Source organism: Phyllobates terribilis, unplaced genomic scaffold (genome assembly GCF_046119375.1).
Source record: "Phyllobates terribilis strain yellow unplaced genomic scaffold, ASM4611937v1 Scaffold_9__5_contigs__length_417890890, whole genome shotgun sequence".
Taxonomy (NCBI): domain Eukaryota; kingdom Metazoa; phylum Chordata; class Amphibia; order Anura; family Dendrobatidae; genus Phyllobates; species Phyllobates terribilis.
This window is the reverse complement of record NW_027362769.1, coordinates 415,242,838-415,268,763: the sequence shown is the minus strand read 5'-3', so window position 1 is coordinate 415,268,763 and position 25,926 is coordinate 415,242,838. Positions and strand designations below refer to the sequence as shown.

Genomic DNA, 25,926 nt, shown 5'->3' with positions numbered 1-25,926 from the left:
TCACCCCGCACAGAGGACGGAGGAGAATGACCGGTGTCACCCCGCACAGAGGACAATGACCGGTGTCACCCCGCACAGAGGACAATGACCGGTGTCACCCCGCACAGAGGACAATGACCGGTGTCACCCCGCACAGAGGACGGAGGAGAATGACCGGTGTCACCCCGCATAGAGGAGGGAGGAGAATGACCGGTGTCACCCCGCACAGAGGACGGAGGAGAATGACCGGTGTCACCCCGCACAGAGGACGAAGGAGAATGACCAGTGTCACCCCGCACAGAGGACGGAGGAGAATGACCGGTGTCACCCCGCACAGAGGACAGAGGAGAATGACCGGTGTCACCCCGCACAGAGGACGGAGGAGAATGACCGGTGTCACCCCGCACAGAGGACAATGACCGGTGTCACCCCGCACAGAGGACAATGACCGGTGTCACCCCGCACAGAGGACGGAGGAGAATGACCGGTGTCACCCCGCACAGAGGACAATGACCGGTGTCACCCCGCACAGAGGACGGAGGAGAATGACCGGTGTCACCCCGCACAGAGGACGGAGGAGAATGACCGGTGTCATCCCGCACAGAGGAGAATGACCGGTGTCACCCCGCACAGAGGACGGAGGAGAATGACCAGTGTCACCCCGCACAGAGGACGGAGGAGAATGACCCGTGTCACCCCGCACAGAGGACGGAGGAGAATGACCGGTGTCACCCCGCACAGAGGACGGAGGGGAATGACCGGTGTCACCCCGGCACAGAGGAGAATGACCGGTGTCACCCCGCACAGGGGACGGAGGGGAATGACCGGTGTCACCCCGCACAGGGGACGGAGGAGAATGACCGGTGTCACCCCGCACAGAGGACGGAGGGGAATGACCGGTGTCACCCCGCACAGAGGACGGAGGGGAATGACCGGTGTCACCCCGCACAGAGGACGGAGGAGAATGACCGGTGTCACCCCGCACAGAGGACGGAGGAGAATGACCGGTGTCACCCCGCACAGAGGACGGAGGAGAATGACCAGTGTCACCCCGCACAGAGGACGAAGGAGAATGACCAGTGTCACCCCGCACAGAGGAGAATGACCGGTGTCACCCCGCACAGAGGAGAATGACCGGTGTCACCCCGCACAGAGGAGAATGACCGGTGTCACCCCGCACAGAGGACGGAGGAGAATGACCGGTGTCACCCCGCACAGAGGACGGAGGAGAATGACCGGTGTCACCCCGCACAGAGGACGGAGGAGAATGACCGGTGTCACCCCGCACAGAGGACAATGACCGGTGTCACCCCGCACAGAGGACGGAGGAGAATGACCGGTGTCACCCCGCACAGAGGACAATGACCGGTGTCACCCCGCACAGAGGACGGAGGAGAATGACCGGTGTCACCCCGCACAGAGGACGAAGGAGAATGACCGGTGTCACCCCGCACTGAGGAGAATGACCGGTGTCACCCCGCACAGAGGACGGAGGAGAATGACCGGTGTCATCCCGCACAGAGGACGGAGGGGATTGACCGGTGTCACCCCGCACAGAGGACGAAGGAGAATGACCGGTGTCACCCCGCACAGAGGAGAATGACCGGTGTCACCCCGCACAGAGGACGGAGGTGAATGACCGGTGTCACCCCGCACAGAGGACGGAGGACAATGACCGGTGTCACCCCGCACAGAGGACAATGACCGGTGTTACCCCGCACAGAGGAGAATGACCGGTGTCACCCCGCACAGAGGACGGAGGAGCATGACCGGTGTCACCCCGCACAGAGGACGGAGGAGCATGACCGGTGTCACCCCGCACAGAGGACGGAGGAGAATGACCGGTGTCACCCCGCACAGACGACGGAGGAGAATGACCGGTGTCACCCCGCACAGAGGACAATGACCGGTGTCACCCCGCACAGAGGACAATGACCGGTGTCACCCCGCACAGAGGACGGAGGAGAATGACCGGTGTCACCCCGCACAGAGGACAATGACCGGTGTCATCCCGCACAGAGGACAATGACCGGTGTCATCCCGCACAGAGGAGAATGACCGGTGTCACCCCGCACAGAGGACGGAGGAGAATGACCGGTGTCACCCCGCACAGAGGACGAAGGAGAATGACCGGTGTCACCCCGCACAGAGGAGAATGACCGGTGTCACCCCGCACAGAGGACGGAGGAGAATGACCGGTGTCACCCCGCACAGAGGACGGAGGAGAATGACCAGTGTCATCCCGCACAGAGGACGGAGGAGAATGACCGGTGTCACCCCGCACAGAGGACGGAGAATGACCGGTGTCACCCCGCACAGAGGACGGAGGAGAATGACCAGTGTCACCCCGCACAGAGGACGGAGAATGACCGGTGTCACCCCGCACAGAGGACGGAGAATGACCGGTGTCACCCCGCACAGAGGACGGAGGAGAATGACCGGTGTCACCCCGCACAGAGGACAATGACCGGTGTCGCCCCGCACAGAGGACAATGACCGGTGTCACCCCGCACAGAGGACGGAGGAGAATGACCGGTGTCACCCCGCACAGACGACGGAGGAGAATGACCGGTGTCACCCCGCACAGAGGACGGAGGAGAATGACCGGTGTCACCCCGCACAGAGGATGGAGGAGAATGACCGGTGTCACCCCGCACAGACGACGGAGGAGAATGACCAGTGTCACCCCGCACAGAGGACAATGACCGGTGTCACCCCGCACAGACGACGGAGGAGAATGACCGGTGTCACCCCGCACAGAGGACGGAGGAGAATGACCGGTGTCACCCCGCACAGACGACGGAGGAGAATGACCAGTGTCACCCCGCACAGAGGACGGAGGAGAATGACCGGTGTCACCCCGCACAGAGGACAATGACCGGTGTCACCCCGCACAGAGGATGGAGGAGAATGACCGGTGTCACCCCCGCACAGACGACGGAGGAGAATGACCAGTGTCACCCCGCACAGAGGACGGAGGAGAATGACCGGTGTCACCCCGCACAGAGGAGAATGACCGGTGTCACCCCGCACAGACGACGGAGGAGAATGACCAGTGTCACCCCGCACAGAGGACAATGACCGGTGTCACCCCGCACAGAGGACGGAGGAGAATGACCGGTGTCACCCCGCACAGAGGAGAATGACCGGTGTCATCCCGCACAGAGGAGAATGACCGGTGTCACCCCGCACAGTGATGGACTCCTCTGGCCTCCGCTTCTCCTCAGCCCCCGGTGTCTCCTTTCTTCTCCTCCTCGGGTCGGTTCCACTATACAGTAGACATGCTGTTGAAGTCCCGGCTCTGCACTGCTGGGGTCGTGACGTCATGGAAGCTCCGCCATCATCCCTGTGACTGATCTACGAGAAAATGGCGCCCGACTCTAAACCTACGTCATCACGTTTTCACCACGCAGAGCGCGGAAGGCGGGGCTAAAAGAGAAAGGGAAACGACCGGAGACCGGGGTCGGGTCCGGGGGAGGAGGTGAGAGCTCCCCGGTTCCACGGAGGGAAGGCTGAGCTCAGGGAAGGCGAAAATCGCAGACTGAAAGCGAGGAGCCGGAACCGCGGCGTCTGACCGACACCGAGCCATCAGGCCCGGATACAGGGCCCAGCGCAGAGGCCCCGTTACTGAGGCCCCCCACCAACATCAGTGAGGCCCCCCCAACGTCACAGATCTCCCCTCCCCCAACACCAGTGAGGTCCCCCCCCAACACCATTGAGGTCCCCCCAACGTCACAGATCCCCCCCCTCCCCCCCAACATCAGTGAGGTCCCCCCTCCCCCCCAACATCAGTGAGGTCCTCCCCCCAACACCACTGAGGTCCCCCCTCCCCCCAACACCAGCGAGGTCCCCCCAACGTCACAGATCCCCCCTCCCCCCAACACCACTGAGGTCCCCCCTCCCCCCCAACATCAGTGAGGTCCCCCCCCAACACCACTGAGGTCCCCCCTCCCCCCCCAACATCAGTGAGGTCCTCCCCCCAACACCACTGAGGTCCCCCCTCCCCCCAACACTAGCGAGGTCCCCCCAACATCACAGATCCCCCCCCAACACCACTGAGGTCCCCCCTCCCCCCAACGCCAGTGAGGTCCCCCCCAACATCAGTGAGGTCCTCCCCCCAACACCACTGAGGTCCCCCCTCCACCCAACGCCAGTGAGGTCCCCCCTCCACCCAACGCCAGTGAGGTCCCCCCAACATCAGTGAGGTCCTCCCCCCAACACCACTGAGGTCCCCCCTCCACCCAACGCCAGTGAGGTCCCCCCAACATCACAGATCCCCCCCTCCCCCCAACACCACTGAGGTCCCCCCTCCCCCCAACGCCAGTGAGGTCCCCCCAACACCACTGAGGTCCCCCCTCCCCCCAACATCATTGAGGTCCCCCCCAACACCACTGAGGTCCCCCCTCCCCCCAACACCACTGAGGTCCCCCCTCCCCCCAACACCACTGAGGTCCCCCCTCCCCACCAACATCAGTGAGGTCCCCCCTCCCCCCAACATCAGTGAGGTCCCCCCCAACATCAGTGAGATCCCCCCTCCCCCCCAACACCACTGAGGTCCCCCCCAACACCACGGAGGTCCCCCCTCCACCCCAACACCACTGAGGTCCCCCCCTCACCCCTCCATCATCACTGAGGTCCCCCCCCCTCACCCCTCCATCATCACTGAGGTCCCCCCCCCTCTCCCCTCCATCATCACTGAGGTCCCCCCCTCTCCCCTCCATCATCACTGAGTTTCCCCCCTCTCCCCCCCCAACATCACTGAGTTCCCCCCTCTCCCCCCCCAACATCACTGAGTTCCCCCCTCTCCCCCCCCAACATCACTGAGTTCCCCCCTCTCCCCCCCAACATCACTGAGTTCCCCCCTCTCCCCCCCCAACATCACTGAGTTCCCCCCTCTCCCCCCCAACATCACTGAGTTCCCCTCCCCCCAACATCACTGAGGCCCCCCCCCCAATATCACTGAGGTCCCCCCCTCTCCCCTCCATCACTGAGGTCCCCCCCTCTCCCCTCCATAACTGAGGTCCCCCCCTCTCCCCTCCATCACTGGGGTCCTCTCTGCCCCCATCTCCCCTCGGTTGTCCCCCTGCCCCCCATTTCTCATGGTGATGGTATAGGGATGTCCCTGTGCCCCCCAGACTCCCCTCTCCCTCGGCCTCTGCCCTCGCTGTGACCCCCGATGTCTTGGGGCCTTCGTCCCTCACCTTCTGGGTCATTACACTGAATTTCTGAGAACACGGGAAGAGTCTGGTGCGAGGAGGAAGCGGGTGTGGTGCGGAGATATGCTGCACCCCGGGGGATAAAACCCCAATATGGAGGCCCCGGCCCATATTCCAAGGAGCCGCCCCGGGCCCCGTCTCCCACGCAGACGTTCAAAGGCCCAAAGAGACCGGCAGAGAGGCCCTTCACCCGCCAACTCCTTGTCTTCAAGCCCTGAGCCCGCAGTCTGGCCACGCCCACAGCGCAAGAAAAAGAGGCGGAAGCGAGGAGACGAGAGTGGCGCAGTGCGGGAGGAGGACCTGATCGACGGCTTCTGTATCAGCAGCTATGGCAGCCTGGAGGCCATGCAGGTGACGGGAGCTGCTGCAGGTTATGGGCGGTGGGCAGCAGAGTGCCAGGACGGGGGGCGGCAGAGTGCCAGGATGGAGGGGCAGAGCTGGGGGGCGGCAGAGTGCCAGGATGGAGGGGCAGAGCTGGGGGGCGGCAGAGTGCCAGGACGGAGGGGCAGAGCTGGGGGGCGGCAGAGTGCCAGGACGGAGGGGCGGCCGAGCTGGGGGGCTGCAGAGTGCCAGGGCGGAGGGGCGGCCGAGCTGGGGGGCGGCAGAGTGCCAGGGCGGAGGGGTGGCCGAGCTGGGGGGCGGCAGAGTGCCAGGGCGGAGGGGCGGCCGAGCTGGGGGGCGGCAGAGTGCCAGGGCGGAGGGGCGGCAGAGCTGGGGGGCGGCAGAGTGCCAGGGCGGAGGGGCGGCCGAGCTGGGGGGCGGCAGAGTGCCAGGGCGGAGGGGCGGCCGAGCTGGGGGGCGGCAGAGTGCCAGGGCGGAGGGGCGGCCGAGCTGGGGGGCGGCAGAGTGCCAGGGCGGAGGGGCGGCAGAGCTGGGGGGCGGAGGGGCGGCAGAGCTGGGGGGCGGCACAGTGCCAGGGCGGAGGGGCGGCCGAGCTGGGGGGCGGCAGAGTGCCAGGGCAGAGGGGCGGCAGAGCTGGGGGGCGGCAGAGTGCCAGGGCGGAGGGGCGGCAGAGCTGGGGGGCGGAGGGGCGGCAGAGCTGGGGGGCGGCACAGTGCCAGGGCGGAGGGGCGGCCGAGCTGGGGGGCGGCAGAGTGCCAGGGCAGAGGGGCGGCAGAGCTGGGGGGCGGCAGAGTGCCAGGGCGGAGGGGCGGCAAAGCTGGGGGGCGGCAGAGTGCCAGGGCGGAGGGGCGGCAGAGCTGGGGGGCGGAGGGGCGGCAGAGCTGGGGGGCGGCACAGTGCCAGGGCGGAGGGGCGGCAGAGCTGGGGGGCGGCACAGTGCCAGGGCGGAGGGGTGGCCGAGCTGGGGGGCGGCACAGTGCCAGGGCGGAGGGGCGGCAGAGCTGGGGGGCGGCACAGTGCCAGGGCGGAGGGGCGGCAGAGCTGGGGGGCGGCACAGTGCCAGGGCGGAGGGGCGGCAGAGCTGGGGGGCGGCACAGTGCCAGGGCGGAGGGGCGGCAGAGCTGGGGGGCGTCACAGTGCCAGGGCGGAGGGGCGGCAGAGCTGGGGGGCGTCACAGTGCCAGGGCGGAGGGGCAGAGCTGGGGGGCGGCAGAGTGCCAGGACGGAGGGGCAGGGCGGAGGGGCGGCAGAGTGCCAGGGCGGAGGGGCGGCAGAGCTGGGGGTCGGCAGAGTGCCAGGACGGAGGGGCGGCAGAGCTGGGGGTCGGCAGAGTGCCAGGACGGAGGGGCGGCAGAGCTGGGGGTCGGCAGAGTGCCAGGACGGAGGGGCGGCAGAGCTGGGGGTCGGCAGAGTGCCAGGACGGAGGGGCGGCAGAGCTGGGGGTCGGCAGAGTGCCAGGACGGAGGGGCGGCAGAGCTGGGGGTCGGCAGAGTGCCAGGACGGAGGGGCGGCAGAGCTGGGGGGCGGCAGAGTGCCAGGACGGAGGGGCGACAGAGCTGGGGGGCGGCACAGTGCCAGGACGGAGGGGCGACAGAGCTGGGGGGCGGAAGAGTGCCAGGACGGAGGGGCGGCAGAGCTGGGGGGCGGCAGAGTGCCAGGACGGAGGGGTGGCAGAGCTGGGGGGCGGCAGAGTGTCAGGACAGGGGGGCAGCAAAGTGCCAGGACGGAGGGGCGGCAGAGCTGGGGGGCGGCAGAGTGCCAGGACGGAGGGGCGGCAGAGCTGGGGGTCGGCACAGTGCCAGGACGGAGGGGCGGCAGAGCTGGGGGGCGGCAGAGTTCCAGGACGAAGGGGTGGCAGAGCTGGGGGGCGGCACAGTGCCAGGACGGAGGGGCGGCACAGTGCCAGGACGGAGGGACGGCAGAGCTGGGGGGCGGCAGAGTGCCAGGACGGAGGGACGGCAGAGCTGGGGGGCGGCACAGTGCCAGGACGGAGGGGCGGCAGAGCTGGGGGGCGGCACAGTGCCAGGACGGAGGGGCGGCAGAGTTCCAGGACGAAGGGGTGGCAGAGCTGGGGGGCGGCAGAGTGCCAGGACGGAGGGGCGGCAGAGTGCCAGGACGGAGGGGCGGCAGAGTGCCAGGACGGAGGGGCGGCAGAGCTGGGGGGCGGCTGAGTGCCAGGATGGAGGGGCGGCAGAGCTGGGGGGAGGCAGAGTGCCAAGACGGAGGGGCAGGGCGGGGGTCACACAGCCTCCTTGGCACTGATAGGACCGGCTCCCTAGTTCTGGCTCTGTGCTCACGTCTCTTCTTCCCACCCTGTCTCTTCCTGTAGAGAGACTTCTCCATGGACTCTGCCCCTCTGGAAGAACCGTACAGAAATAGACCCCCAGGAAAGAGAAAGAGGAGTGATGGCAGCTCTGAGGACCCAGGAGCCAGTGAGAATCCCGCTGCTGAGCCGGCGCACAAGGGCCAGGTAGGTGAATGGCTTCCAAACGTGGACAACACCCCCCCCTCTGCTCCACACAGGTGGACGCCCACCCGAGCAGCTCTGGGGAGAGGTGACTGGAGGAATCTGCTGCCATGGATGACTCCTGCTTTTCTACTTTCAGCAGTCGCACTGAGTGCTGTGGTGATACCGGGGCTTGGGTACGTGGAGGGGGTGCAGTCACACTCAGTGCTGTGGTGATACCGGGGCTTGGGTACGTGGAGGGGGTGCAGTCACACTCAGTGCTGTGGTGATACCGGGGCTTGGGTACGTGGAGGGGGTGCAGTCACACTCAGTGCTGTGGTGATACCGGGGCTTGGGTACGTGGAGGGGGTGCAGTCACACTCAGTGCTGTGGTGATACCGGGGCTTGGGTACGTGGAGGGGGTGCAGTCACACTCAGTGCTGTGGTGATACCGGGGCTTGGGTACGTGGAGGGGGTGCAGTCTGAACTTAGTCCTGCAGTTCTACAATTTGCTGTGTTGTGAGAAGCCTCTGCCCCTGTATGCAGCTGTTGTCGCGCCGGCCCCCTGTATGCAGCTGTTGTCGCGCCAGCCCCCTGTATGCGGCTGTTGTCGCGCCGGCCCCCTGTATGCGGCTGTTGTCGCGCCGGCCCCCTGTATGCGGCTGTTGTCGCGCCGGCCCCCTGTATGCGGCTGTTGTCGCTCCGGCCCCCTGTATGCGGCTGTTGTCGCTCCGGCCCCCTGTATGCGGCTGTTGTCGCTCCGGCCCCCTGTATGCGGCTGTTGTCGCTCCGGCCCCCTGTATGCGGCTGTTGTCGCTCCGGCCCCCTGTATGCGGCTGTTGTCGCTCCGGCCCCCTGTATGCGGCTGTTGTCGCGCCGGCCCCCTGTATGCGGCTGTTGTCGCGCCGGCCCCCTGTATGCGGCTGTTGTCGCGCCGGCCCCCTGTATGCGGCTGTTGTCGCGCCGGCCCCCTGTATGCGGCTGTTGTCGCGCCGGCCCCCTGTATGCGGCTGTTGTCGCGCCGGCCCCCTGTATGCGGCTGTTGTCGCGCCGGCCCCCTGTATGCGGCGGTTGTCGCGCCGGCCCCCTGTATGCGGCGGTTGTCGCGCCGGCCCCCTGTATGCGGCGGTTGTCGCGCCGGCCCCCTGTATGCGGCGGTTGTCGCGTCGGCCATCTCTACCTCTTGTGGTCGGCATCCACGGTCTGACTGCTCTGACTGTAGAGAACCCTTTCCTGTTTCGCTGCTGGAATCGCCTTTCTTTTCCTGTAATGTGTAGTCTGCTCCTGTGTAAGGTCTATGGAAGGAATCTGTGCCGACCTCTGCACTGAGCACGTTTATTATACATATCGATGTCTCCATTCCACATGCTGGGATTGCCTGCCATACTCGGTAATGCCATAGCCATGTTGGCTAACAGCCGTGAAACATGCGGGGTGGGGACTCGCGGGTGCTCAAGCGTCATGCTCAATACTCGATGCGTACCCGAGCACCCCGATGCACGCTCGCTCATCACTAGTCTTTAAGCTAAACAAGTTCAACTTTACTACTATCTCTTCATATGAGTGGCTCCGGGCTCGCCTCCACCTTGGGCCCCTGGCTCGCCTCCCCCTTGGGCCCCGGGCTCGCCTCCCCCCTGGGCTCCGGGCTCGCCTCCCCCTTGGGCCCCTGGCTCGCCTCCCCCTTGGGCCCCTGGCTCGCCTCCCCCTTGGGCCCCTGGCTCGCCTCCCCCTTGGGGCCCCTGGCTCGCCTCCCCCTTGGGCCCCTGGCTCGCCTCCCCCTTGGGGCCCCTGGCTCGCCTCCCCCTTGGGCCCCTGGCTCGCCTCCCCCTTGGGCCCCCGGCTCGCCTCCCCCTGGACTCCGGGCTCGCCTCCCCCTTGGGCCCCTGGCTCGCCTCCCCCTGGGCTCCGGGCTCGCCTTCCCTTTGGGCCCCTGGCTCGCCTACCCCTTGGGCCCCTGGCTCGCCTCCCCCTGGGCCCCTGGCTCGCCTCCCCCTTGGGCCCCCGGCTCGCCTCCCCCTGGACTCCGGGCTCGCCTCCCCCTTGGGCCCCCGGCTCGCCTCCCCCTTGGGCCCCCGGCTCGCCTCCCCCTTGGGCCCCCGGCTCGCCTCCCCCTGGGCCCCCGGCTCGCCTCCCCCTTGGGCCCCTGGCTCGCCTCCCCCTTGGGCCCCCGGCTCGCCTCCCCCTGGGCTATCTCCAGCAATGTTTCTGTAACTTTCTTCTGCAGAAGCGGCGCTGCTGTGGGGTTGGCACTATTACCTCGTGCGCTCGGGTCTCCGCTCCTGAATATGGCACCACGCAGGTGAGTGGTACTGTCCGTGGGCGGCGCTGTCCGTGGGCGGCGCTGTCCGTGGGCGGCGCTGGCTGTCTGTCTGTGGGCGGCGCTGGCTGTCTGTCTGTGGTCGGCGCTGTCTGTGGTCGGCGCTGGCTGTCCGTGGGCGGCGCTGTCTGTGGGCGGCGCGGCTCAGTCATATCTTGGTGTGCTTTTTCAGGATTGCCTGCGCTGCGGCCTGGATGCTGGATACATAGTGAGTAGATAACCGTCCGTCCCGGTCTTTGTTTCCGGGGGTTTCTATCCTTGTGACTGTCGGCTTTTCTCTTTTTCAGTGCGATGCTGAGAGCAGCTCCGAGGAGCAGGTAGTAATGGCGGCTCGTCCATCTCCTTTGTTCGTAGTCCGCGTTGTCTCCTGCTTGGTGGATTTGGTGATTTTCTTTGTGTCTTCTCTTTTTTGCAGGTTCGCAGTGATGACCTGGCTGTGTCCTTCACGATTTCTACAAGTACAGGTATGATCTCCTTCTGCCAAGAGGCTCTCACACATTGCTGCTTGTAGATCGATGTCCCTGTGACTGTTGGGGGGCATCACTGCTTAGCCAGATAAAAGTGGAGCCCCCACTCCCTGTCATTGGACTGTAGCTGCTTCTAGAGGAACTGTCACTTCCCAGCTCTCCCCTGATTCTGTTACTTTTTTCCGTTTTGTGATACGTTTCTCTGTTGCAGACGGATATGTTCACATTTGTTGGTTTTAGAGCACAGTATGGTAAATCTCTGCTTGTGGTGCAACTGAGGAACAGTCAGTCTTCTCCAGGGCGTGCGCCTTCACCCCTCTCTCCCAGACACTGCCAGTCACAGTTCAACAACATCTGAGACTGTTAGATCAGCTGACAAGCTGTGATTGGCAGCATCTGGGGGAGACTGGTGAAGGCGCACACCCCGGAGAAGGAGCTGACGAAACGCCCAGTTGCACTACAATCAGAAATTTCCAATGCTGCGCTCCAAAAGTAACAGATGTGAACATATCTGCAATGGAGTGGCGCTACGCAAAACGGAAAAAATCTGCAGATTTCTGGGATGTTTTGCAAGGTATTTGTGAAGACCCAGGGTCTTCCTTAGGCGTAACGCTACTCAGACAACACAGGGTGGGGGTAAAACCGCGCGGCAATACTTTATTGAACCACAAAGCGGACAATAAACACATAGAACAGTCCCAGCAAATACCCAAGATGGTACAACATTACACAGTCTCACCCTTCCTTCTCCGCCTGCCTGGGATAGAACAGCTGCGACTTTGGAACTTCCAGGGCCAACTAACTCAACCAGTGGCCCCCCGCTTTTAGCGGGCCCCCACAGAGAGGAGGTAGCGGCGAGCTTAGGAAGCTGACAGTCCATCGAGGTACAAGGCCAGGAGACCCGAGGGTCCCACCCCGGCCTCTCCGAGAGTTTCCATCGGGCCAGATGATCGGCTGGTCCCAGTCTGGCTTCTCCGAATGTCTTCATGGGTTCCAGGTGACTGGAGGGTCCCACCTGGCAACCCCAAACAACATATCCATGGGGCCAGGTGACCTCATCATCCCAACCTTGTTTCCCCAAATGTATCCATGGGCTCTCTGATGGTCAATGGAGCACATATGTATCTTTCCAGTCAGGGCCGTATACCCTTAGGCTGGAATCATGTAGAATCCAAATCTGTGTCTCTTTGGATAAAGCCATGCTTCCAAGCTGATGGTCTGAGAGAGTCTGATCTTTCATTTCTCCTTGGAAAGTCTCTTTCAATTCTCTTTCTATCCTGCTGGATAGAAAAACCCTTTTTTTATATTTACATATGTGGCTAAGGTCATCAGGCACAGGTCAGAGGTAAAGGTGCAGGGCTCTCTAACGTCTCATTGATTGAGCTAATCAATTTACATAGTTGGTATAGCAGGGGGCTCTTTAAATCAACAATTAGCGGGCTTTAGTATAATATGCAATTAGCATAGGAACAAACATCGTTTCAGAGCCAAGAGGAGACAACAATCAGGGTTACACAAATACTGATCTGTCCTTCTTGACCAGCCATACCACATACATTCACAAGTCAACACAAACACAATAGTGTATTTCCCTTGGCTTAACAAATCTAACCGTCTGGCTGATTTAGATTATAAGTCACGTATTTATCTCATTTTTTTTTTTAACAAGTGACAGATCATCTTTCCTTCAAGTCGCTGGCTCTCGGCAGTGTAATCTACATACATCTGCATTAGTGATGGGACGTGTGCGCTCACCCTCTCACCAATACCATGGCAGGATCAGAAAGTCCATTTTTCATATTTCATTCCCTCTTTCCCTGAATGGGAAATGTTCAGGAGCGAGAATTACATTAAACGGGGGCTTGTACATTCCTTATAAGGATCTCACTCCCAGCTCCAAAGTGTTCCTGGAAGCAATGCCCGTGCAAGCATGGCCCGGCTGAGGTCCCTTGCTGTGTGGCCCGGCTGAGGTCCCTTGCTGTGTGGCCCGGCTGAGGTCCCTTGCTGTGTGGCCCGGCTGAGGTTCCTTGCTGTACGGCCTGGCATCCCGATGGGCTCCGGGCACCGGCACAGCAGTGGCTGCCTGGTTTCTGGAGGGGGCACTTCAGCATCTGTTTGATTTGCCTGATTCTTAGAGGAATGTGTCACTATTGTCTGGAGAAAGGACCGTGCCCCTCTAGTTCAAGGAAAGCTCCGCAGGGCCGTTCTCGTAAGGAGATTGTCAGTACGGATGACTGTTCAAACCAAGTCCAGGTGCTCGGCGCATTGTGGGGCAGGTCTATACCCCTTCCCACCTGCTTGACAAGCCCTTTATATCCCCCAGCTCTGGCTTTATACAATACGAGGAGGTGGGAACTTGCCGTGAACTGTTTGGCCGCGTCGTGGTGCACCGGGCGCCTGTGCTTGGTCTGAACAGTCATTCTGTGCTGACACTCCCTGTAAGTGATATCTGTACTGACTTGGCTCTTTACCCTAATGTCATCCAGTCCCCGGCGACGCTGCCGATCCCTGAAGCTCTTCACCGAGATGGAGAGGAGGCAGCAGACGAGGCTGAATCATGATCATCTCCGGGGTTATAGACCAAGTCTGAACTGTGGCATGTCGTGTACCCTATGATATTCTGCACATCACTCGCTTTTATTTCAGTTTTGACTTTTTAACAACTGCAGTTTTTTACTTCTTCAGCTTCTCCTCCCTTTTCTGGAGGTCGGCTAAAGTTGACAGTTCTTTCCCAAATTTCTGGTTTGGGGAGAAGTTGTGAGAAGAGGAGCCAGGAGCCGGAGGTTGAGTTTGTTTCACCCCCACGACCCCCTACACCTATTGCCATATCACAGGATCTACCCAGTGCATCCCCCAAAGTGGAGCCTGTGCCCGTCCAGCCGACGCCACCACCGTCTCCGAGTGTGGCCCCCAGGGCTAGGAGGTAACGGGCTGCAGGGGTTTCTGGATGACTTTCTCCCTGTACATGTCTGATCTGACATCTTACTTTTTCTTTTTTCAGTTCCAGCAGGAGTGCTGTCCCCAAACAAATGCCTGCTCCGATCCCACCGCTGTCTCAGAGAGCTACAACTCCATCCATTTCTCTCCCTGTCCACACGGCACCTTCCACCCCCCCGTCTGTTGTGCGTCCTCCCTCCCATCACCATATGAACCTATTTGCCCCTGCTCAAGCCCTTCCTCCCCCACCACCACTTCAGCAGGTCCCTGGTCATCCATCTTCGGCTGTGTTATCCGGTGAGTGGGCCTCCTGCCATGGGGTGTAAACCTGATGCCATTGCGGTGGGTGTAATGTTCTCTGCTCTCTTATTTATTCTAGAGCATAATCTTATTGGACAAGAAATGGGATCGCGATTCCTGGCGGCTCCTGGGAGCACATCTGAGATCGGTGCTGCAGTCAGACCCATGTACCAGTTCCACCAGCACAACCATCAGCACACTCACCAGCACACACACCAGCACTTCACACCCTACCCCCACAACGTGAGTCCACAACCTCCATCGTGTGTCCATGGGCTCCGCTGCGCCCTCCAGCCCCTCTCACCTGTGCCGTCTGTCCTTAGTGCTGCGTCCTGGCTTCTGGGTTAGATGCAATGACCTCTGTGTGGTACACGCGCCATTTATACAACCTTCTAACCACTTTTATTTTGCTTTCTTTACAGTATGAAAAATATCCGGGTAAAATAGAAAGTCTGTACAGGCAGAATCCAAGCTCTGTAAGCGTCTCTTCAGCTTTCTCCTCTTTGCTGTCTGTCGTGTGGTTTCTCCTCGTCGCTGCCTGTCGCTGGTTTCTCCTCTTTGCTGTCTGTCGCTGGTTTCTCCTCTTTACTGTCTGTCGCTGGTTTCTCCTCTTTACTGTCTGTCGCTGGTTTCTCCTCTTTACTGTCTGTCGCTGGTTTCTCCTCTTTACTGTCTGTCGCTGGTTTCTCCTCTTTACTGTCTGTCGTGTGGTTTCTCCTTGTCGCTGTCTGTCGCTGGTTTCTCCTCTTTACTGTATGTCGCTGGTTTCTCCTCTTTACTGTATGTCGCTGGTTTCTCCTCTTTACTGTCTGTCGCTGGTTTCTCCTCTTTACTGTCTGTCGCTGGTTTCTCCTCTTTACTGTCTGTCGCTGGTTTCTCCTCTTTGCTGTCTGTCGCTGGTTTCTCCTCTTTACTGTCTGTCGCTGGTTTCTCCTCGTCGCTGCCTGTCGCTGGTTTCTCCTCGTCGCTGCCTGTCGCTGGTTTCTCCTCGTCGCTGCCTGTCGCTGGTTTCTCCTCGTCGCTGCCTGTCGCTGGTTTCTCCTCGTCGCTGCCTGTCGCTGGTTTCTCCTCGTCGCTGCCTGTCGCTGGTTTCTCCTCGTCGCTGCCTGTCGCTGGTTTCTCCTCGTCGCTGCCTGTCGCTGGTTTCTCCTCGTCGCTGCCTGTCGCTGGTTTCTCCTCGTCGCTGCCTGTCGCTGGTTTCTCCTCGTCGCTGCCTGTCGCTGGTTTCTCCTCGTCGCTGCCTGTCGCTGGTTTCTCCTCGTCGCTGCCTGTCGCTGGTTTCTCCTCGTCGCTGCCTGTCGCTGGTTTCTCCTCGTCGCTGCCTGTCGCTGGTTTCTCCTCGTCGCTGCCTGTCGCTGGTTTCTCCTCTTTACTGCCTGTCGCTGGTTTCTCCTCTTTACTGCCTGTCGCTGGTTTCTCCTCTTTACTGCCTGTCGCTGGTTTCTCCTCTTTACTGCCTGTCGCTGGTTTCTCCTCTTTACTGCCTGTCGCTGGTTTCTCCTCTTTACTGCCTGTCGCTGGTTTCTCCTCTTTACTGCCTGTCGCTGGTTTCTCCTCTTTACTGCCTGTCGCTGGTTTCTCCTCTTTACTGCCTGTCGCTGGTTTCTCCTCTTTACTGCCTGTCGCTGGTTTCTCCTCTTTACTGCCTGTCGCTGGTTTCTCCTCTTTACTGCCTGTCGCTGGTTTCTCCTCTTTACTGCCTGTCGCTGGTTTCTCCTCTTTACTGCCTGTCGCTGGTTTCTCCTCTTTACTGCCTGTCGCTGGTTTCTCCTCTTTACTGCCTGTCGCTGGTTTCTCCTCTTTACTGCCTGTCGCTGGTTTCTCCTCTTTACTGCCTGTCGCTGGTTTCTCCTCTTTACTGCCTGTCGCTGGTTTCTCCTCTTTACTGCCTGTCGCTGGTTTCTCCTCTTTACTGCCTGTCGCTGGTTTCTCCTCTTTACTGCCTGTCGCTGGTTTCTCCTCTTTACTGCCTGTCGCTGGTTTCTCCTCTTTACTGCCTGTCGCTGGTTTCTCCTCTTTACTGCCTGTCGCTGGTTTCTCCTCTTTACTGCCTGTCGCTGGTTTCTCCTCTTTACTGCCTGTCGCTGGTTTCTCCTCTTTACTGCCTGTCGCTGGTTTCTCCTCTTTACTGCCTGTCGCTGGTTTCTCCTCTTTACTGCCTGTCGCTGGTTTCTCCTCTTTACTGCCTGTCGCTGGTTTCTCCTCTTTACTGCCTGTCGCTGGTTTCTCCTCTTTACTGCCTGTCGCTGGTTTCTCCTCTTTACTGCCTGTCGCTGGTTTCTCCTCTTTACTGCCTGTCGCTGGTTTCTCCTCTTTACTGCCTGTCGCTGGTTTCTCCTCGTCGCTGTCTGTCGCTGGTTTCTCCTCGTCGCTGTCTGTCGCTGGTTTCTCCTCGTCGCTGTCTGTCGCTGGTTTCTCCTCGTCGCTGTCTGTCGCTGGTTTCTCCTCGTCGCTGTCTGTCGCTGGTTTCTCCTCGTCGCTGTCTGTCGCTGGTTTCTCCTCGTCGCTGTCTGTCGCTGGTTTCTCCTCGTCGCTGCCTGTCGCTGGTTTCTCCTCGTCGCTGCCTGTCGCTGGTTTCTCCTCGTCGCTGCCTGTCGCTGGTTTCTCCTCGTCGCTGCCTGTCGCTGGTTTCTCCTCGTCGCTGCCTGTCGCTGGTTTCTCCTCGTCGCTGCCTGTCGCTGGTTTCTCCTCGTCGCTGCCTGTCGCTGGTTTCTCCTCGTCGCTGCCTGTCGCTGGTTTCTCCTCGTCGCTGCCTGTCGCTGGTTTCTCCTCGTCGCTGCCTGTCGCTGGTTTCTCCTCGTCGCTGCCTGTCGCTGGTTTCTCCTCGTCGCTGCCTGTCGCTGGTTTCTCCTCGTCGCTGCCTGTCGCTGGTTTCTCCTCGTCGCTGCCTGTCGCTGGTTTCTCCTCGTCGCTGCCTGTCGCTGGTTTCTCCTCGTCGCTGCCTGTCGCTGGTTTCTCCTCGTCGCTGCCTGTCGCTGGTTTCTCCTCGTCGCTGCCTGTCGCTGGTTTCTCCTCGTCGCTGCCTGTCGCTGGTTTCTCCTCGTCGCTGCCTGTCGCTGGTTTCTCCTCGTCGCTGCCTGTCGCTGGTTTCTCCTCGTCGCTGCCTGTCGCTGGTTTCTCCTCGTCGCTGCCTGTCGCTGGTTTCTCCTCGTCGCTGCCTGTCGCTGGTTTCTCCTCGTCGCTGCCTGTCGCTGGTTTCTCCTCGTCGCTGCCTGTCGCTGGTTTCTCCTCGTCGCTGCCTGTCGCTGGTTTCTCCTCGTCGCTGCCTGTCGCTGGTTTCTCCTCGTCGCTGCCTGTCGCTGGTTTCTCCTCGTCGCTGCCTGTCGCTGGTTTCTCCTCGTCGCTGCCTGTCGCTGGTTTCTCCTCGTCGCTGCCTGTCGCTGGTTTCTCCTCGTCGCTGCCTGTCGCTGGTTTCTCCTCGTCGCTGCCTGTCGCTGGTTTCTCCTCGTCGCTGCCTGTCGCTGGTTTCTCCTCGTCGCTGCCTGTCGCTGGTTTCTCCTCGTCGCTGCCTGTCGCTGGTTTCTCCTCGTCGCTGCCTGTCGCTGGTTTCTCCTCGTCGCTGCCTGTCGCTGGTTTCTCCTCGTCGCTGCCTGTCGCTGGTTTCTCCTCGTCGCTGCCTGTCGCTGGTTTCTCCTCGTCGCTGCCTGTCGCTGGTTTCTCCTCGTCGCTGCCTGTCGCTGGTTTCTCCTCGTCGCTGCCTGTCGCTGGTTTCTCCTCGTCGCTGCCTGTCGCTGGTTTCTCCTCGTCGCTGCCTGTCGCTGGTTTCTCCTCGTCGCTGCCTGTCGCTGGTTTCTCCTCGTCGCTGCCTGTCGCTGGTTTCTCCTCGTCGCTGCCTGTCGCTGGTTTCTCCTCGTCGCTGCCTGTCGCTGGTTTCTCCTCGTCGCTGCCTGTCGCTGGTTTCTCCTCGTCGCTGCCTGTCGCTGGTTTCTCCTCGTCGCTGCCTGTCGCTGGTTTCTCCTCGTCGCTGCCTGTCGCTGGTTTCTCCTCGTCGCTGCCTGTCGCTGGTTTCTCCTCGTCGCTGCCTGTCGCTGGTTTCTCCTCGTCGCTGCCTGTCGCTGGTTTCTCCTCGTCGCTGCCTGTCGCTGGTTTCTCCTCGTCGCTGCCTGTCGCTGGTTTCTCCTCGTCGCTGCCTGTCGCTGGTTTCTCCTCGTCGCTGCCTGTCGCTGGTTTCTCCTCGTCGCTGCCTGTCGCTGGTTTCTCCTCGTCGCTGCCTGTCGCTGGTTTCTCCTCGTCGCTGCCTGTCGCTGGTTTCTCCTCGTCGCTGCCTGTCGCTGGTTTCTCCTCGTCGCTGCCTGTCGCTGGTTTCTCCTCGTCGCTGCCTGTCGCTGGTTTCTCCTCGTCGCTGCCTGTCGCTGGTTTCTCCTCGTCGCTGCCTGTCGCTGGTTTCTCCTCGTCGCTGCCTGTCGCTGGTTTCTCCTCGTCGCTGCCTGTCGCTGGTTTCTCCTCGTCGCTGCCTGTCGCTGGTTTCTCCTCGTCGCTGCCTGTCGCTGGTTTCTCCTCGTCGCTGCCTGTCGCTGGTTTCTCCTCGTCGCTGCCTGTCGCTGGTTTCTCCTCGTCGCTGCCTGTCGCTGGTTTCTCCTCGTCGCTGCCTGTCGCTGGTTTCTCCTCGTCGCTGCCTGTCGCTGGTTTCTCCTCGTCGCTGCCTGTCGCTGGTTTCTCCTCGTCGCTGCCTGTCGCTGGTTTCTCCTCGTCGCTGCCTGTCGCTGGTTTCTCCTCGTCGCTGCCTGTCGCTGGTTTCTCCTCGTCGCTGCCTGTCGCTGGTTTCTCCTCGTCGCTGCCTGTCGCTGGTTTCTCCTCGTCGCTGCCTGTCGCTGGTTTCTCCTCGTCGCTGCCTGTCGCTGGTTTCTCCTCGTCGCTGCCTGTCGCTGGTTTCTCCTCGTCGCTGCCTGTCGCTGGTTTCTCCTCGTCGCTGCCTGTCGCTGGTTTCTCCTCGTCGCTGCCTGTCGCTGGTTTCTCCTCGTCGCTGCCTGTCGCTGGTTTCTCCTCGTCGCTGCCTGTCGCTGGTTTCTCCTCGTCGCTGCCTGTCGCTGGTTTCTCCTCGTCGCTGCCTGTCGCTGGTTTCTCCTCGTCGCTGCCTGTCGCTGGTTTCTCCTCGTCGCTGCCTGTCGCTGGTTTCTCCTCGTCGCTGCCTGTCGCTGGTTTCTCCTCGTCGCTGCCTGTCGCTGGTTTCTCCTCGTCGCTGCCTGTCGCTGGTTTCTCCTCGTCGCTGCCTGTCGCTGGTTTCTCCTCGTCGCTGCCTGTCGCTGGTTTCTCCTCGTCGCTGCCTGTCGCTGGTTTCTCCTCGTCGCTGCCTGTCGCTGGTTTCTCCTCGTCGCTGCCCGTCGCTGGTTTCTCCTCGTCGCTGCCCGTCGCTGGTTTCTCCTCGTCGCTGCCCGTCGCTGGTTTCTCCTCGTCGCTGCCCGTCGCTGGTTTCTCCTCGTCGCTGCCCGTCGCTGGTTTCTCCTCGTCGCTGCCCGTCGCTGGTTTCTCCTCGTCGCTGCCCGTCGCTGGTTTCTCCTCGTCGCTGCCCGTCGCTGGTTTCTCCTCGTCGCTGCCCGTCGCGTGGTTTCTCCTCGTCGCTGCCCGTCGCGTGGTTTCTCCTCGTCGCTGCTTTCTCCTTGTCGCTGCCCGTCGCGTGGTTTCTCCTCGTCGCTGCCCGTCGCTTGGTTTCTCCTCGTCGCTGGTTTCTCCTCTCCCCCTTTTCACGTTGTCATCTTAATTGTGTCTTTGCGGGTTCTCTTCATAGTTGAATATTTTTCTGTTTTCCAGTTTTTTCCTCCTTTCTCTCCGGTAATTACTGCACTACCCCCAGTTCTACCTCCGAGCGTCTCATTTGGATCTCTACAGGGAGCATTTCAGCCCAAGGTGAGCTGGTAGGGTATTTTGGCGGTGGATTTGTGCTTTGTATACGGTTTCTCTGGAGTTACTAACTTCCCACATGTATTACAGAGCACAAGTTCTGAGCCGGCCTCACGATGCTCTGTGCCCACACCACTACCCCACAAAGCCCCTCAGGTGAGTAATCCAGATGGCCGAGGGGAGATGAGACCGGCGCGCTCTCTGTATAGAAGGGATGTGATTGGCTGCTCCGGGGACGGGTGCTGCGTCTGTATAGAGGGGATGTGATTGGCTGCTCCGGGGACGGGTGCTGCGTCTGTGTAGAGGGGATGTGATTGGCTGCTCCGGGGACGGGTGCTGCGTCTGTCTAGAGGGGATGTGATTGGCTGCTCCGGGGACGGGTGCTGTGTCTGTATAGAGGGGATGTGATTGGCTGCTCCGGGGACGGGTGCTGCGTCTCTGTAGAGGGGATGTGATTGGCTGCTCCGGGGACGGGTGCTGCGTCTGTATAGAGGGGATGTGATTGGCTGCTCTGGGGACGGGTGCACCGTCTGTGTAGAGGGGATGTGATTGGCTGCTCCGGGAACTGGTGCTGCGTCTGTATAGAGGGGATGTGATTGGCTGCTTCGGGGACGGGTGCTGCGTCTCTGTAGAGGGGATGTGATTGGCTGCTCCGGGGACGGGTGCTGTGTCTGTATAGAGGGGATGTGATTGGCTGCTCCGGGGACGGGTGCACCGTCTGTATAGAGGGGATGTGATTGGCTGCTCCGGGGACGGGTGCTGCGTCTGTATAGAGGGGATGTGATTGGCTGCTCCGGGGACGGGTGCTGCGTCTGTATAGAGGGGATGTGATTGGCTGCTCCGGGGACGGGTGCTGCGTCTGTATAGAGGGGATGTGATTGGCTGCTCCGGGGACGGGTGCTGCGTCTGTGTAGAGGGGATGTGATTTGCTGATCCGGGGACGGGTGCTGCGTCTGTGTAGAGGGGATGTGATTGGCTGCTCCGGGGACGGGTGCTGAGTCTGTGTAGAGGGGATGTGATTGGCTGCTCCGGGGACGGGTGCTGAGTCTGTGTAGAGGGGATGTGATTGGCTGCTCCGGGGACGGGTGCTGCGTCTGTGTAGAGGACATGTGATTGGCTGCTCCGGAGACTGGTGCTGCGTCTGTATAGAGGAGATGTGATTGGCTGCTCCGGGTACGGGTGCTGCGTCTGTGTAGAGGAGATGTGATTGGCTGCTCCAGGGACGGGTGCTGCGTATGTATAGAGGGGATGTGATTGGCTGCTCTGCAGACTGGTGTGCCTTTGTATAGAGGGGATGTGATTGGCTGCTCTGCGAATGGGTGCTGCGTCTGTGTAGAGGGGATGTGATTGGCTGCTCTGAGGACGGGTGTGGCATCTGTATAGAGGAGATGTGATTGGCTGCTCCAAGGACGGGTGCTGCGTCTGTATAGAGGAGATGTGATTGGCTGCTCCGGGGAAGGGTGCTGCGTCTGTATAGAGGAGATGTGATTGGCTGCTCCGGGGACGGGTGCTGCGTCTGTATAGAGGAGATGTGATTGGCTGCTCCGGGGACTGGTGCTGCGTCTGTGTAGAGGGGATGTGATTGGCTGCTCCGGGGACGGGTGCTGCGTATGTATAGAGGGGATGTGATTGGCTGCTCTGGGGACGGGTGCTGCGTATGTATAGAGGGGATGTGATTGGCTGCTCTGCAGACTGGTGCGCCTTTGTATAGAAGGGATGTGATTGGCTGCTCTGCGAATGGGTGCTGCGTCTGTGTAGAGGGGATGTGATTGGCTGCTCCGGGGACGGGTGCTGCGTCTGTATAGAGGGGATGTGATTGGCTGCTCCGGGGACGGGTGCTGCGTCTGTGTAGAGGGGATGTGATTGGCTGCTCCGGGGACGGGTACTGCGTCTGTATAGAGGAGCTGTGATTGGCTTCTCTGGGGACGGGTACTGCGTCTGTGTAGAGGAGATGTGATTGTCTGCTCTGGGGACGGGTGCTGTTTCTGTGTAGAGGAGATGTGATTGGCTGCTCTGGGGACGGGTGCTGCGTCTGTATAGAGGGGATGTGATTGGCTGCTCTGGGGACGGGTGCTGCGTCTGTGTAGAGGAGATATGATTGGCTGCTCTGGGGACTTGTGCTGCGTCTGTATAGAGGAGATGTGATTGGCTGCTCTGGGGACTTGTGCTGCGTCTGTATAGAGGAGATGTGATTGGCTGCTCTGGGGACGGGTGCTGCGTCTGTATAGAGGGGATGTGATTGGCTGCTCTGGGTACGGGTGCTGCGTCTGTGCAGAGGGGATGTGATTGGCTGCTCTGGGGACGGGTGCTGCGTCTGTGTAGAGGGGATGTGATTGGCTGCTCTGGGGACGGGTGCTGCGTCTGTGTAGATGAGATGACGATGGGAGTGCACCCTGAAATATGTGAGGTCAGTCATGTTGGAAGACTATCTTTTAGGGTTGTGTAGAAGCCTTCACGACCGTTTAGAAGGACATTTCGGCCAAATCCGGGATGCGCGATTTCCCAGCCACTTGATATTTTTTCTCCCTTCTTTTTCAGATGACTGAACAATTCAAGCCGAGGGTAAGTGTTGGCGTCCATTTGTGTGGATGTAGTTAGTGGCGGCACGTAGACGTCTGAGCTGTGTCCTTGCCCCACTGTCCCCGGGACTGTCTCCTTCAGGTCCATGTTCCTCATGGGGGCGTCAGTCTAGTCTGGGGTACTGCGCTCATGATTGAGGGGTGAATGGCAGCAGAGTCTGAGTCTTTGGTTTGTGACGGTGTGTTTGTGTTGCAGAGGTCGGGCCGCTGGTGCGCCATGCATGTGCGCGTGGCATATATGATCCTACGCCACCAGGAGAGGATGAAGGTACAGTCTCGCCCCTCTGTCTTTTGCGGTTTGGGGGCTGAATTGTTTCTTGTTATTGAGTTTAATGATGGATAACATAAGTCACTTTGCACAGAAACGTCTTTCCTGCGCCCCGTGTCGCTCACTTCTTATACGCACAATTGGTGGCCGGGTTTTACCACGGATTGATCGGTGATCTGCAAGTAGAGGGTTGTCCACTTCTATATCAGCCCCTACTTCAATATAATATTAAAATATTAGACCCCCCCCCCTCCTGCATTGGCACTGGGTGTCCCAGGGCTTGTATGCCATTATGCCACGCGAGCACTGCATCCAATATGGCCGTTACCCCCAACGATTGTCTTCTACATCTTCGCTCATTGATGATTGTGTGTCCTAATTTTAAGAGTAATTTTCCTCCCCAGCCTGTGATTGGGCGCGTGTTGGCTCGAATGTCTGTTGTCCTCATTTCACGTGGGACTGTTCTTGTCTCCCCACAGCTCGCACATGGAAGTCATCACAAGCCTGAATTACGTAGTGACTTCCTCTGCTTGAACTCAGGACTTAGTCCTCTGCCCTCCACGCATGAGCTTGCTCGACCTTCCTCTCTCATGACTGGTAATTGGTTTGGGGACTGGTGGTTTTCTGGCGATCTCTTCGTCCTCATCCGCTGATTACATGTCTCTTCTCTTTTAAGGTGCTCGCACCCCTGTGCAGTTCCAGGTCGCTCCTTCAGCCACCTTTCTGTCACAGGCTGCACCCTCTGGTAAGTTTCATGTACGAATACCCCTTTTCTCCTACTTTAGGACCAAAGTCCTGTCAGTCTCCTCTACATGGTCTGGGCTTGGAGTTAAAGTGCACGTTACCCATCTCATCACCATTACGTCGGTGGTCTCGGGGATTTCAGTGAAGCAGTGAGACGTCCTCTTCACTCTTCACACCCCGCGGCGTCGCTATACCTGCAGTTCAGTGCCCGGGTAGTTGAACTTCGCTGGTTTCCCGGCATCGACCACTGATGAAATGATCTGGGATTTTTGACTTGCCGTGGTGGACAGCGCCTAATCGTTCGTTGGATGTAAAGTTTGGGCCCGGCCTGTTACACGTTCGTTATCTCGTCTGTATCATGGAGGCCGAGCATCATCTGAATAGCACTGACCCAGATACGGTTTTTGTTTTAGATCATTTCTTAAGGGCTCCTGGACTATCTGCACTCGCCTCCTTGACAAATGGTGCTTTCGGTGGACTGGGTAGCCCCTCGTTCAGTAAGTGTGAATGAGCCTTCTCCCCTTATTTGGGACTCGCTCGTTACTTGGTCCTTTTTAAAATAAAATGTCAATGTGAATTTGTCTTAGATTCTTCAACGATATTTAACCAGAAGGAAGTCCCCCCAGCTCACGGCTACCCCAGCCCCCATGAGCATTGGAGCCGGCTGCATCGCACAACAGCCTTCCCTCCACCTCCCTCTCAGGTCTGTGGCAAAGTTGGGGACATGGAGCCACAGGGGACACTCATAAAAGACGAGAAGGAGCGGTAAGGGCTTGCTCACGACTCTTACTGTCACTCTTCATTACACATGCACTTTAATTGTACATTTCCTTACAGGGATCTTCTATATTCCCGCTTGACACCTCGGGTCTCTCCTCTTAGTACCACACGTTTGCCCGGGAACGAGGAGCATAGTTCGTCTCGTACTCTGTCTCCGTATATTGCCATCAGGCCAGGAAGCAGCTCTGACACCAAGCCTCGTCTTACACCAGACCATCCTACTAAAGTCAAAGTGAAGGAGGAGCCGGAGGTACTTACCTTTGAAGTCGTGCGCTCCCCGCTGCCTGGTCTTCATTTGACACATCCATCTCCCCCATTTGAACGGCTTCGTGGGGCTTTTCTGGGAGAGCAGTACCCTAATGCACTTGAAGCCTGGAGAGATGTGTACCGTAGAGCGGATCCACCTCCTCTTCGCCTTCCTCCTACGCCTCCACAACGCCTTTATGAGCAGCGCGAAGAGCGGGCTCATATTCTGCGTGAAGACTATGAACGGGCGCGTATTTATGGTCTGGCTCCTCATGTGGCCATGCAGCCTGCTGCTCCATCCATGTTGAGTGCGCTGTACCACCACTCTGGGGCTGGACTTCTCACCAAAACTCCTCCAATCAACCTCCTAAGTGCCCCTCCTCCCCTAATCTCCACATCACGCCCAGGGTCCCCTCCCCGTAGGGATCTCCTTTTCAAAGACAGAGACTGTAGATAGGACTTCTGTAGTCTCCCCCGTGCGTATTTATATATTCCACCTCCATGACCTGGGCTTTTGTACATTTTTTTTTTTATGTATAATGTGATTTTAATGGCTGTGTTTCCTGGTGCCCATTCCTGTTCCAGGTTTCTCTGATTTGAGAGTCTGCAGGGCTTGAAAGCGAACAGCTCTGTCACTGACGCCAATAAAACTTTTCCCCACAACTGTCAATGATGGTCGTGTCTTCCAAAGGTTGACGGCATTTTTCTGCTACCCTCCTCCCTTATACAGCACCCTTGTAGAGGTTGTGTATTACTGGGGAGTGTATGAACATGAAGCCACAGCGTGCAAAGCGAGCCGTGACCCCAGAAATGTCATCCTCGCCCTACTCTGAAAACATCAGGACATGAAGCCACAGCATGCAAAGCGAGCCGTGACCCCAGAAATGTCATCCTCGCCCTACTCTGAAAACATCAGGACATGAAGCCACAGCGTGCAAAGCGAGCCGTGACCCCAGAAATGTCATCCTCGCCCTACTCTGAAAGCATCAGGACATGAAGCCACAGCATGCAAAGCGAGCCGTGACCCCAGAAATGTCATCCTCGCCCTACTCTGAAAGCATCAGGACATGAAGCCACAGCGTGCAAAGCGAGCCGTGACCCCAGAAATGTCATCCTCGCCCTACTCTGAAAGCATCAGGACATGAAGCCACAGCGTGCAAAGCGAGCCGTGACCCCAGAAATGTCATCCTCGCCCTACTCTGAAAACATCAGGACATGAAGCCACAGCGTGCAAAGCGAGCCGTGACCCCAGAAATGTCATCCTCGCCCTACTCTGAAAGCATCAGGACATGAAGCCACAGCATGCAAAGCGAGCCGTGACCCCAGAAATGTCATCCTCGCCCTACTCTGAAAGCATCAGGACATGAAGCCACAGCGTGCAAAGCGAGCCGTGACCCCAGAAATGTCATCCTCGCCCTACTCTGAAAACATCAGGACATGAAGCAGATCTGCTGCAAAGCGAGCCGTG

General features: G+C 59.9%; 1 protein-coding gene across 1 annotated transcript; it reads left to right on the top strand.

Moving 5' to 3' along the window:
- The first annotated feature begins 5,011 nt into the window (after nt 1-5,011).
- On the top strand, nt 5,012-25,128 carry FBRS (fibrosin). Its single transcript, XM_073649057.1, has 19 exons — nt 5,012-5,546; nt 7,866-8,006; nt 10,207-10,281; nt 10,472-10,507; nt 10,587-10,616; nt 10,715-10,763; nt 13,452-13,689; nt 13,768-14,000; nt 14,083-14,246; nt 14,426-14,479; nt 19,752-19,847; nt 19,932-19,997; nt 22,380-22,403; nt 22,617-22,688; nt 23,168-23,285; nt 23,365-23,433; nt 23,846-23,929; nt 24,020-24,197; nt 24,270-25,128. Exons 1-19 carry the CDS (start codon nt 5,289-5,291, stop codon nt 24,913-24,915), a joined length of 2,631 nt encoding a protein of 876 aa, XP_073505158.1. The 5' UTR covers nt 5,012-5,288; the 3' UTR covers nt 24,916-25,128.
- Nucleotides 25,129-25,926: the final 798 nt, after the last annotated feature.